This window comes from Dermacentor silvarum, chromosome 7, assembly GCF_013339745.2.
Source record: "Dermacentor silvarum isolate Dsil-2018 chromosome 7, BIME_Dsil_1.4, whole genome shotgun sequence".
NCBI lineage: Eukaryota > Metazoa > Arthropoda > Arachnida > Ixodida > Ixodidae > Dermacentor > Dermacentor silvarum.
Window position 1 is genome coordinate 83666059 of NC_051160.1, and position 14136 is coordinate 83680194.

The window sequence follows — 14136 nt, forward strand, 5'->3', positions numbered from 1 at the left end:
GCACCAGCGCGGCGGAATGTCAGCGTGCCGCCGCCGTGCTGCACCCACATGCGGCGAAAAACAGGCGGCCGACGCCGCCACGATTTCATTGTCGCTAGAAACAGCATTTTCCGATTCCCAGAAAGATGCCGGGAATAAATAGTCCTGTATCTGCAACGGAATCATTACTCTGCAACTGAACCACATTGGTCGCGCCTGGACGGCTGTGATCAGTCGATCGTGGTACGCGATGCGCGCAGCTTTTGTCGCTATGTTCGCTCTAGGCTCTTGGGCTGTCCAGCCGAATCAAATGCGGTGGCCGGAAGTCGGACGTGACCACGCCCTGATTGGTCCGCGCTGACTGCCTTCACTCGCTCGTTCTGGCGAGCGGCTGACCACCTGCGATCATGGGCCGTATTTTGAAACGTTCCACTTCGGCGATAGTTCACCTTTCGCCTTCAGGCGCGCGCTGATTGGCTGGTTGAGCAAAATTGAATGACGTCGGAAGTCAGTAGAAGTTTCTGAAATGCAGCCTCACAGGAATCCGTCCACAAGTATGGTGTGTCCTTGTGAAGAGGGGACGTCAGAGGAGAAGCAACCTGTGCAGGAGGAGGAGGAGAGAAAGAGAAGGCAGGGATGTTAACCAGAAATGTGACTAGTTGGCTACCCTGCTCTGGGGGACGGGAAAGAGGGAATAGAAAGATGAGATAGAGAGAGGAGGGGGGGAGGAAGGACGCGGTGAGCTCGCGCATGCACGCGGTGGGCCTGATCAATTCAAAGGCGTTCACATAGGCCAGTCGCCCTCAAGAAAGACAACAGTGCCTGCACAGCTTTGTGGTCTGACGAGCGATGGGGACGGTCTTCAAGGAGCACCTGCACGGACAAAGGCCGATTGTCAAGTCGTCGCAATGCGTTCGATAATGTTTGTCTTTCCGACTGAAATCGATCGCAGTGGCAATAAATGTTCTATGTTCTCTTCGCTGCCGCAGACGTCGCACGTAGCACTTTCGGTCATTCCAATCAAAGCAGAGTACGCCTTCACGAAAGCCACTCCCAACCACAGCCGGTATAGAAGCGATGCCTCAAGTCGGTGAATCCCGGGTGGAGGTCGGAGTTGGAGCGAAGGGTTCAGTTCGTGTACCCTGGTGCGCCTTATATTTGGGGTGTTCCACTCAAAGAGAGCTTGCGTGCCAGGTGACGAAGCTGCCTTCCAGCGTCTGTCCTGGAAAGAGGAATGGGAACGCTGTGTTCTTCTTGATGTGACTCTCGGGCAGCTTTTAAATATGAGCAAATGCCCAAGAAACTTCGGAGGTCTTTCACCGTCTTTGGCTGATGAAAGTTACGAACCGCCGCAATCTTTTGTGGGTCTGGTCGTATTCCCTGGTTGTCGACCAGGAACCCTGATACAAGAGCTTCACCGTCACCGATGTGACACTTTTGGAATTTAAAATAAGGCCAGCTCGCCGTATGCAGTCAAGCACGATCGATAAGCGGTGATTGTGCTATTCAAATGTCGTGCCATAAACAATTACATCATCTAGATAGCAGATACAAATTTCCCATTTGAGTCCGCGGAGCACTGTATTCATAAACCTCTCGAATGTCGCCGGAGCGTTGCACAAGCCGAAAGGCATAACGTTGAACTCAAAGAGGCCATCCCGTGTTACAAAGGCTGTCTTCTCCTTGTCCGAGGGGTACATAGGGATTTGTCAGTATCCTGACCACAAGTCAATGGAAGAAAAATAAAACGCGGAGTGCAGAGAGTCGACGGCCTCATCTATACGTGACTATACTGTCTTTTATTGTGACGGCATTGGGACGGCGGCAGTCCACGCAAAACCGGCCACGAGTTGTGCTTCTTTTTGACGAGAATAAGCGGAGATGCCCACGGACTGCATTATTCTCGTATGACTCCTTTCTGCAAAATTTCTTGAACCTGCTCGGTGATGATTTTCCCCTCAGAAGGCGAAACGCGGTAAGGCTTCTGACGAAATGGTGACGCTTGCCCGGTATGGATCCAATGTTGCGTACGAGAAGGCGGCCGCGTATTCGTAGATTTTTGGTCTTGCGCAAAATCAAACACTGAAGCGTAACTTGCCAGCTCCTCTTGAAGGAGAAGCTGCTCAGCAGAAGGGAGCGACTTGTTGATCATGCGCTCAAAGTCAAGGGAATAATCAGGGTAGGAATCGGGATGCGATTTCTCTCCGGCAGGTGACAGTTCCACGGTTTGCACACTGTGATCGTAGCTTCTTCGTCAAAGCTTGCCAGTTTAAGTCCGGCCGGCTGAGGTATCATTTGGGTGTTGAGGCATTTACTGTCCACAAGTGGGTAGAACCGTCTACGTCGAGCACGAGGCAACGAGGCATTATCACATTTTTCTTGAGCGCGTTGTTGAAATTGGACTCGACTAAACCATAACAGGATCCCTTACTAGGACGAGAAGAGTGTACGGGTACGAACATTGCTGTCCATGGGGGCACACCGACATCTTGCGACACCAAGAAAACGTCCGAGGTATCATTGATGAATTCGGTCACGGGAGTACGCACGGCGCTGCGAAGAGAAATGGCGCCACTACCACAACCCAAAGTCGCCCCCCATTCACGCAAGAAATCAATACCTAATATAACGTCATGGGTAGCGCGTGCGAGCACGGCAAGTTCAGTCCTAAACTTTTGACTACCTATGGTGATCGACACACAACAAACACCAATTGGGCGCAAGAGTTCTCCCCCAACACCGCGAAAGGTAGCGTTCCGGTCACAAGCAAACAATACTTTTTGCCAAAGACGATCTTTGACAGCCACATTCATTATAGAGACTGCAGCCCCGGTATCAACTAACGGTACCGTAATCACATTGTCTACATAAACACACACTTTGTTCTTTAACATCACTGCAGAAGGGGGTCTTGATGAAGGTGATCGTACTGCGGCCTCGTCCCCATCGGTCGCACCAGCTAGTTCTCCAGCGTTGACGGTGACCAAGAATGACGACGCGGTGACGGGGATCGCCGCTGTCGCGTCGTAGGCGGGGTAAGGCTGCGGTCGGACATCGGGGAGTCAGCTCGTGTCGCGCGTTCCTGTTGCCGTCGTTGAAAGGAACTGGGAACGACCCCGGCTCGACTGCGGACGTAGGAGGGGTGTAGGCAATAAATCGCGGAACTCGCTGCTGGCGGTAAGGGCAGTACCTAGCGATGTGTCCAGGCAGACCACAGTGGTAGCAAGTGCGGGAGCCGCGATTTGTCATGCCCTATGAGAACGGGCTGGCTGGTTGGTTGTAGACGGAAGAAGCCCGAGCAGTATACCTTTGGGGTGAAAATTGCCTACGTCCCTGATTCCCGAGAGGGCGCATGTTCCTGCTTTCAAACCGCTCATTATACGTCACACGAGGTTTCGGATAACTCTGGCGAGACCAAGATGCCTGTGGTGCATAAAGGCGCTGGTCAAAGGCGCATTGATGACACTCATGAGTTGGGTCGGCAACTGAAAGCAGAGCAAGCTCTTCTTTCACTACTTGCCGTATTACCGAGATGTCGTCATGAGATGGGACTGTCAAACTTGCAACGGTGGTGACATTGTCTTAGCGCCTAAATTTTGGTAAAATTCTCCACATTTTAAGGGCTTCAAACATCCGACAGTGCTGCCTTAGGTCGGAAGGGGTTCTCAGGTCTTCTTTTGTTATCAGAAAATTGTTAACATCTTCTGCGATTCCTTTCAGGAGATTCCCCACCTTTATCCTCAACAGACATTGTCACACTCACTATTCCGCCTAATTTCAAAACAGCCTCAATGTATGTTGTCCATGTCTCGCCAGGTAATTGAGCCCTGCGTGAAAGCGACTGCTCAGCTTCCTTCTTTTTAGACATCGAGTCACCAAAGCACTTCTTAAATTCGTAGACAAAATCGTCCCACGTCGTCAACATGCTCTCATGGTTGTCAAACCAGAGAAGTGCCGTCCCGGCGAGAAAAAAATACCACGTTCTCGAGCTACTTCGTAGTACTCCAGCGGTTGTGGCGACTCACTCTTTGGTAGTGCTTTAACCAGTCTTCAACGTTTTCATTTCGCTTCCCCGAAAACGTGGTTGGAGGTCCCTCCGGTGTCCCGTAGCCAGCCTGGCCTGTGCGATGGTCTTGGGGCTCACCGCCGATGGTGCCTTCTCCCGAATATTCCGATGTCCGCTGCCTGTGGTTGCAAGCCAGCCAAGCGTCTGCTCCTTCGCAAAGTCGGTAGGGCTGGGTGGTCGTCCAGGGCGATGTACCCAGCGTCGCCACCAAATTGTTACGAAGGTGTGGGTTTATTTACAGGTGATAATAGATGAAAGCACATGAGAGGAGCAGCCGAAGGCGAAGACCTGTCCGGTACGATGAACCGCCCAGTTCAAGCGCGCGCTCCACATCACCTCTTTGTCTTCTAACCTCCGCGCGTTGCTGCGGCAATATGTATTTCGATTTCGCGAGAATCACAAGAAGATAAGATGTAGACGTTATTAGAGGTACAAAAGAAGGGCGCAGGTAAACAAGTTTCACGGAGCCCGAAATTCGTTGCAGAGGTACAAAACATCAAAGTTGAGTGACAATGAAGGAACGAAAGAATTTATGCGTACGAAGCGTTGGAAAACAGCTCAAGGAACTAAATGAATGGGATGGACCATAGAACCGTGCATGACTTGTGCAAGTTGGTCACTTTGTTCATTCTCTGCCATATTTCTATGACTTAATTACTTTGACATTGTGAATGTAGAGTTAAGAAATTGAGTTGAGAATCTCTTTATATCTATCTGATACCGCACTTTCGTGCTTGCGCTGAAATATAATATTATTTTGCAACTTTTAATTTTTCTTTTTGTTTGCAAAGCTGGCTGCTCAATTAAGCATTCACTATTTCGATGTAGAATTACTCGCTTTCGCATCTTAATTCGAGGCCGATTCTAGGATACCCAAATTGCTGGCCTAACCCCCATCTTCTGGTCGGGCTAATAAAGCCTCTTATAAAGCATGCATTAAAAATCCTGTAAGCTTTTTATTGCGTGAATAGATATCGCGCACTTTTCTTTGGTATGGTTGTGTAGAGGAAGGAAGCCATTACTTGACTAGTGAATGTGTCGCGTGTGCAGATGACACTATTGTTGCTCCACGCATCACACAACTTGAACTTAACCTAGCCTCGTATACGGCTAGGGTAACATTGGCACGTTCACATAGGCAAAGCTCGATACATTTGTCCCACCGAGCAGGAATGCTGACGTTTGAGAGACCACCATATTTCATAGCAGTTGTAAGTTATCAAACTAAAGCTGGTCAGTAGTTACAGGAACTACAAGCTGTTTTTTTCACATTTGCTCGACTACGGTCCCCCTATGTTCAACTCGTACGGTCCGGAAATGGCGTCTAGAAACTTGAGCAGCAAGCAAAGGGACATCCCACAGTTTTGACCGCGGCAAGTGCAGGAGATTGAGGGATGTGCAGGAGTCCCAACTATCTATGAGTGGGGCTGCATGGCTTGAGTGACGCGGAGCAGTCTGGAGCGCCTACATTAAGGGAGACATTTGTTGCGCAAAACCCCTTCGAAAAAAAAAAAACGGGCCCACTACGAAAAGGGAGTGAGCATGATTGCAAAATTAGAACGTAACACAACACCTAGCCTGAACATCTATTAGGTATGTAAGCTTTGTATTTTGTGAAAATGTAACTTGTGCGTTTGGTTACATAATTTCTGTATGTTAGTACACATACAGCGTCTGCAACACGCACACGATGTTGCACGTTCCTCACAGCGGCTGCGCCTCGGAGACAGACTGCTCGATTTTTTTTCTTGCTCTGGCCAACAATTTATGTCGCCCCTCTTGCCTACTACTTCGGCACTTCTAGCGAACCTAAATCCTTGATGGACATATCTTCATTTCTTTCTTTCTTTTTTTCTCATGTTCACTGAAGGTCTACAGGCAAGTGAATTTCGCAGTATACACGACTTTCTTGTGAAGTGTATTGATAAGGTTCGACGCAACCAATGAGTATATTGAAAGATAAAAGAGAAACTGTTTGTTATCCACTCGACGCTAGCATTACGCTACCACGACAGTGGTAAGGAAACGCATGCGAGTTTCACAGGAAGCCGCTGTAATATGCTGAAACCTTTGTCGCAGGGATACGCGGGCGAATTTAAGAACTTAAGTGCGGTACATTTGATATGAATTCATGGCGGTGTCTTATACGTGAAGTAAGAGCACAAACGTAAGGGCACCATTGCTCGCGCATTGGCGTTTTCTGTACTCTTCTTCTATGTTTCTGCATGACCTTTCTGACACCAAACAATTGCATTCGCTTAACTTGACTGCGTACATACGAAGCCTTATACAGAAAAGGTAGAATTTGTTGCGCCAGTTTGGCAACACTTTCTATCGTTTGGAGTATGTCAGGAACCGACCGATAAAACTGCAATCCCGGCGTGACATGGACATTCTAATCACTGTGTTTTTAGGCGTATGCTGCTATAACCCCTTGCCCTCTTGCCGTAATAAAAATTGTAAGTTTCCATATTGACCTCATATGACGTTCTCAAGAGGTATATCAACTTCTGTGATGACAACATCTCAATACATTGAAGCTTGCACATCGCAAAAATTATGTCTGTGTGTTGGTAAGGTTGACGGCCAGCCGTTTGATTCGGACGGCTACGTAAACGTTTGTTTGCCATATAGAGTCATGTCATAACGAAATATACACTCTAAAGCTCAAGCTCTTTGAGCTCTTTTACCACTATTTGTCACACCTGACAAACTACATTAGACGGATGTAGCAGTCTCGTAGTCACTGTAATTTATATAAACTTTGAGCAGTGAGAATTGCTTCTTTTATTGCATCCTTTCAAAGAGCACAGTGTTCTTGTCACGGAGCGAATTTCGCATTCACGGGGGGGTTAGCGCTTCCTAAATTTTGATATTCATATGGCCAAGCGCGCTCCTTCGTAAGTGTTGTGAGTTAGACTTGTTCGTTGACATTCTTTATGAATGAATTAGAAGCGTCACCGTAAGCAAAGTACGGAATACTGGAAAAAAACTTTGGTTCCAATGGTCACGCCCAGCGTTCCTTCCTTTCTTTTCTGTACGTCTTCCGTCTTTGGTCACTCTGGCGCGGCTCTCATGATAAACGTGCTGCCTTAGCTTCTTGCTGCTCTAGTTGCATATAGACTGCAAGAGCCTGTCAATTGCGGTCTTGCTAAACGCTCACATCAAATGCTTAACTATCTTCTGTGGCGTGTATTTTGACTTGATAAACCATTCCTTCCTCCATAATTCGTTCAGTCATATTATATTTGTGGAGTACTTGCTGCACAATATAGGTGCCTGTATTTGAAAACAATTTCTTCTAGAGTGATTCTTTAGAATTGCTGCTGGGTAATATTGAGATCGGGGACATAACAACAGCAGGGTGCAGCCAACTGCAGACTACCGTTATTATTAAGGGCGTTGTGAATTCGGCAACCCTTCTATTTGCAAGCTAACAGGTGCAGTTTTTCTGGGGCTCTTATACACCTACTATTATTTCAACATGCTACACGCATGTTTCCCAGAAAGTATCCCACAAAAGTCAATGGCATGCTCATGTGCTCGTGCTATTGGGAAGAAAAGTTGTTATATAGTGCTTCAGATACATTTGTTGTTTAGGTTGAGTTCACCGCAGCATAGATAATGTTGACAACCTGACTGTGGCTGTGCGAGCAACTTTTTGCGGGCAATCAAACTTCACTATCATGTTCGCTGGCAATTCCGAAATCGACAATGCCAACAACTCATTTTGCAACACACTGACGCGGGTATAGGTCATGTTGATGTATAAGTTCCTAACTGACTGTTATACCTGAGCGCAGCTTTAATATCACTACAGCGCAAAACATTTCTTAAATTTTTACAGAAAGTTCGTCGCTACAAAATCTTAATATACAATATATAAAGCCAACATGTTTTCAACCAAACTATGCAACTAAGTTACGCTTCGATTTCAATGATGTTTAGGCGTTCATTGCGGTGTTCCACGGGCTGCTTTGCCTATAACACGCAAAAACGCGGTCCCAAAAACCTATCGTAAAAAACGGGCGTAGGCACAGTTGTACAATTGATTTCTTCGCTAGTTTTATCACTGAGAGAATTGGGACCTCAAGCGAGATATTCCATGAGTTGTGTTAATTGACTTCGAGAGTAAAGTCAAAATTTATTGGCATGCGAGGGACGATTTCATGCGGTCTACTGTAGCAGGGTATTTATCAAGTTAAAAAGGTATGAAGCATAGGAAGAGCCTTCTGCTCAATTCTCGATTTTTATTTTTTACGACGCACATCGTCTACCAATGTTTTTGTAAGCTATGCTCTCCCATCTCAAAATCATCAGACATCATTTGTGCGAAATATAAATTTAGGTAGCACTCTGAGGAATATGCCGGCGCCACCATCTTTACACTCACAACCCTTATATATGAAGCAATATGGCGAGCCTACGGCTGTATCTAAGATGGTTAGTACCGGATTCATGTTGAGACACGTGAAGAGGTGAAAGTCGATCGTGGCGTGCAAGCGCCGCCGCCATGTAAACAAAGACAGGCACGTCGGAGAGTGCTTCCGACCATTACCAGAAGCTGCGCGCTCGCTCCTTGCGTTTCGGGCAACGCTGTTGTGCAAGATTTATGACCGCGCCGAGATGCTTTCAGGCTGGCCTTTGGTCAATGGCTTATACAGCTCGGGTGGCCTCCTGCACGCTACGTCGTGGGCTGCTTTAGCTTTCTTGCTACCTTCTCACTGAAAGTGTTGCATCACACAGCCCTATTGGTTTAGAGGAACTTAAGTCAACCTTAAACTCGTCTCGCGGAAAACTTGCCAGACTGAAAGTTGCCAGATTAAACGCAACATCGGTACCGAACGGCATCGGCAAATAGGCACAATGAGGTATATTTTTCTAAACGGAAATGTTCTATTATGTAAGTTCACTTCTGAATAACGGCCATATTTTCCCCAGACGCGAAGGCGGCTCAGGCATATATCTCCTGTTCAAGGTGGTTCCTATCGCCAATGGTCGTGTAACTAAAAGACCTCTTTGAAGCAAAGTGAACGCACACAAAAAGAATACACATTGACGACGACACGTGTAGCACCGTGCCTTCCTTTTGGTGTGTTTCCTCATGGTGGCAAATATCTGTTTAGGCAAGCAAACAAATAAAGTCAAAAGGGAGTTCTCTTGGAGCTATACGAGCGTGAAAAATTATTTATCGTGTACCTATCATGAATACACGTCGAAGGCTGCATCTCCTTGTACGCGGAAGAAGTAACCTCTCCTAATATTTTTTATAAAAATTGCTTTTAGTCTCGCAGGAGAGATCAAAAAATCACTACCAAGCACAACGCGTTCGCGCGATATATGCGTTTCTTCATTGTCCAAGATACTCGACCAGGTAGTATTATTCTGCATCGGCTCATCAGTGTAGCTTAATGTGGTAGCTATCCCCCTGAAAGCGCACCTGCTTCCAAGAACTGCTCCTAAATAGCGTCTAAGGATTGAGCATGAATTTTTAACGCATGCTCTTCAGTGCTTAAAATGAACTATGCATCAACTACGTGCTTGCGATGGTTCTTCCATAAATTTTATTTTTACTTTGCGCCGCTTATTCTTCACCCCCCCCTCTCCCAAATGTTTTAGTTCTCCTGGCACGTCTTTATTAACATCCTGATTCCAATATTTGGTGCAAGCCTGATGTTTTATCCGCGTGTTTATCTAAGTGCATCCTCCAATGTACAAAATTGCAATCACCATCTGTCGAGTTGCCCCAAAGCCCTATCCGCCATCTCGGCTGAACCAAGGTAAAACAAAACTGATCACCGCATAGCGTCGCTAAACAAATATTTGGTGCTTCAACCCTTGTTTACTGGTGTCATCCCACTGTTTCCTGCTGCTATAAACGACGAAAGGGATCCTTGGCAACGCGGGTAACAACGCAGGGCTGTTTTCTTAGCGAATAAAATAAAATTCGGATGCTCAAAACTGGCCATTGCAGACAAAGATGTGAACCAGGTGTTGGTTTTAGCACGTAACATTAGTATTTACGCGGCCATTATTTCCCTCGTGTTTTTACTAAAAGTCAGCCCCCTGCTCTCACATTGAAAAAATATATTTATTCATGTTCACGACGTATTCTTAATTAGAAACTGCGCTCACGGGAAACGCTACTTTCAACAGGGAAACTCATTTAAAATACCTTTTTAACATACGACAGCGTCTATTGTTTTTTTTTATATGTGAAGGTGTTGTTCTTTTACGACACAATACTTTCAAATTTTACGAGCCTAAGAAAAATTTCCGGCTAAAATATCGTTTGCATATGGAATAAAAAGAACCCCAAGGGTTGGGGTGGCAAACATTAGTTGTGCTTTTTCAAAGAAAGAAAATCAGAGGAACCTCCAAGAAGACAGACCGATGTTAAAAAAATTGTATTTCAATGCATAAATAAAAACATAAATGCGCTTTGACAAGGTAAGCCAAAGGCGTTCAGAATAAACATTCATCATTGTCATTTATTCAGAAAAAGTCCGTAAAGGCAGAATATAACAAGCGAGAAAAAAACATGGAAAAGAAAAACATGAAAAGACATGGCAACCAGAGCTTCATCTGGTCAACCTCTCTGCCTTCCTGTACTTTTAAACCATTCTCTGTGTTTTTTATAGTACATGTCCCCACTGAGAAAAAAGTATTTTGCCTCTGCTAAAAACGCGCCGAAAATTGAGTCCCATGCACCCTACCTTCATCAATAACAAAAATAAAACACCGCATTTCCCACCACTTCACCGTAGCATAAAAATCATGTTCCCCCTCCTTACCGAATACGTATCAGAGCTTCACCTGCACTGCAGCTGTCGAGCGGGAATGCAGGTAGACACGCGAGCAAACGCTTCCGGTGTGAGCATCGGTATAGATGCTGAAAAAGCGAGGAAGGCAGGGCTACGAGTTTCCGCGTGGAATGCAAGGTTGTGACAAACAAATTAAAACCGTAACTGAAGATTACCACTTCAGCAATTAGTGAATGCTAACAACAATTCAGACTTTTTATAACGCATTTAGCTTTATGACAGCACAGGCTAATACGAAAGGTGCGCTGAATATTATTATTATTATTATTATTATTATTATTATTATTATTATTATTATTATTATTATTATTATTTGATTTGAAAATTCATATACATTTGACAGGAAAGGGAACGCGAAGAGCAGGCTGGCAGCCCCCACCGGAAAGGGCACAACGACTGCCTACTCTTTAGAAAGGAGGAGATAGAAATAGAAATTGAAGATAGAAAGAATGGGAGGAAAGAGGGAAAAAAAGCGCAAGATGATCAATCTCAAAAAATAAACTAGAACACACGGTACAGGTCACAGACAGTATAGGGCCGGTGACTGCAGGTCACGCTGTTAAAAACCTGTAATAGAAGAAACAGTCTTTGAGTTAGAAACGTGAACCTAAGATGGTTAATTCCAAAAAAAGTAAGGAGAGCGCGATGAGCCTGATTGCGTCGAGACGCACAACCACTGGGGTATAAACATTTGTCCAGTGCCGTACACCGCAGGCCAAGGAGATGATAATCAAATCATTTGAAAAAGATGCATGCGCGCACGGAAGAGGACGTTTATTGCACCCTAATTTTTCTCACTCGTCGTCAAGCCGATTTTAATATAAAGAACATCATGCTTCACACAGTTCATACAGCACGCAATGTTCGGCGGAAATATCCCAGCTTTATGCGGTATGTTGCGAGGTTTAGACGATGCAGCCTATATGGCGAATGTTAACCGATATAGCGGTCCTTATTAAAACGAGCCTGAATTACTCTGCACAAAAATGGCTTTAACCTCTTAAAAGGGGGCCGGTAAATGCATGACGGTTGAACATATGGACATAAGCACAAAATGCTTTATTGAGATGATATGTAGAAAATTGCCCACACTTCTCAGAGCCATGCTTTATTCCGCTGCAGCAAGATTGCCTTTATTAGCCGTGACGATGGCTTAGCGGCTGTGGGGTTGCCCTGCTAAGCACGAGGTCGCGGGCGCAAATACGAGCAGCGGCGACGACATTTCGATGGGGGCAAAATGCAAAAACGCCCGTGTTCCGTGCGTTGGGGGGACGTTAGAGATACCCGGGTGGTCGAAAGTAATAAGAAGTTGCCCACTAAGTCGTGCGTCATAATAAAATCATGGTTTTGGCACACAAAACCCGATAATTCCTAACAATATCCTCATTCGCGCCTCGTCGTGCAGTTCATTCGCATTAGTTTAACCAGGCTGTTATTGTCCACGCAAAAATGATGTAGCTTCCCGCCGTTGCAGAATTATTTTAAGTGTGTCAGTGTAATTTTTCTGGGCGAATTGTACAACGTAACCTATATATAGTGCGTCGGATGCCTGGTAGCAAACGATTCTGATGACATTAATATGTGGAAACGTTATCCGTCTACATGCGTTAACAACACATCGAAGCTACTCAAGATCAATAAAATATCAGAATGCATTCTTTGCGGCAAAAAAAAAAAGAAACGTTGCAGAAGAAATCAAAGTGCGGATCGATGAATGTTATGCTTGCCAGCAGAGGGTGCCCGGGATAATCTTCTCTATATTAGGATATCACACAGCAAAAAAAAATCGTTAAAACCCCTTTACTTACCGTAGAGATGCCGACAGCAGTATACAGAAAAAAAAGTAAAAAAATTGGCAGCCGATCCACGAAGTGAGTGCTGATGATGGAGCGAAGCTCCTTTAAAGATTACGGCTGCTGCTCGATCTTTCGCTTCGGGGTCTTGCTGCCGTTGCCGGCGTGCTGCTGCTTCTCGTGCTCGTAGCTCGGGGTTAGCTTGGCGGCGTTGCCGTTGGGCTGCCCCGTCTCGTTCTTGAAGTGTAGGATCACAGTCACGACGTTTGCGGCACGGCGACAGCGGCGGGGCGACAGCGCAACACCTGCGCGTGGTCGGTATGCGCGCTGCGTGCACACTGCGAACGGTTCTGCGCATGACGTCATGCGCTTGCTCGGAGAGCGCAACACGTGTGCGCGGTTGATATGCGCGCTGCGTGCGCGACGGGGAGCTACGACGACGACGGCGACAACGGACATTGTGAGAGCCTAAGGAGCTTCGCTCCTAAAAAGAACAGGTGTCAGAACGCACTGGCGCTGTCGCTCTTGGAGGGGTACATAAAAAGAACATTCAACACGACGGTCGTTTCGCGCCTCTTCAACAATACGATTCGCTGAACCCACACGGGTTAAGTTTTTAAGGCGAGGACCTTAGGCGTCTATGTTGGCGGTTCCCTTGGCCGTGCCATTGGCGGTGACGTTACGATGACCCTGGCGAAACTGGAACCACACGAATTTTTGCACTGTACTATTTGCAATTTTTTTCTGATTTATTTTGAATTTCGTCAGAGCTAATTCATTCTTATTACTTCAGACACTTCAGTAACTCAACTTGTAACTAAACTTATGCTCTGATATATCTACAACGAAACGCATGAATTTTGTACTGTACTGTTTTCTTCCCCTTTATTTCTCATTTATTTTGAATTTCGTCCCGGGTCATCTCACGAGTTAAACCGGAATTGCTGCGCAAGAAACAACAGTGTTACTCGATGCTCGTGCCACTAAAAAAAAGATTGTCAAGGATCGGGTTGCAGCAAAAGTATAGTCTTCGTGATAGTGATTTCCAAGCATAAGGATTCCTAAATTTACCAAGCATTTGTTAAGATTGGACACATGCTTGTGTCCGCTGCACACATTACAATTCCGCACACTGATCAGGAGTAAGGAAGAGATCGTATATTATAGTGACCTCGATTACTATCGCGTGTGTGGCCCTATTGCTCAAGGAGAAACATTGCAGGTGTCCTGTGAAAAATCCTTAAATGGGACAAGCGTTAGTAGTGCATCACCGTGTCGTCATATGCACTTTTTCTTTTTCGGGAGAGATTGTTATTTTTGAGCTGTGTCAGCATTACTCTCACAAAAGGGTTTGTGTCCTTCCCTGTATTTACTTTCTTTTTTCTCTCTGCATTTCTCTCTAGCATTGCCTTAGTACGACTTCCACATAAATAATATCGTGGATGGAACACGGTATGCCAATTTCTAGTGCAGT

General features: G+C 45.8%; 1 protein-coding gene across 1 annotated transcript in view; it reads right to left on the reverse strand.

The window, feature by feature from the left end:
• Window positions 1–513: 513 nt before the first annotated feature.
• LOC125947158 (uncharacterized) overlaps window positions 514–14136 on the reverse strand; it is a 91310-nt gene continuing 77687 nt past the window's right edge. Inside the window, exon 6 of the mRNA XM_049671539.1 lies at window positions 514–578. Within this exon, the coding sequence (XP_049527496.1) occupies window positions 514–578 (65 nt within the window). The remainder of the gene's footprint in view (window positions 579–14136) is intronic.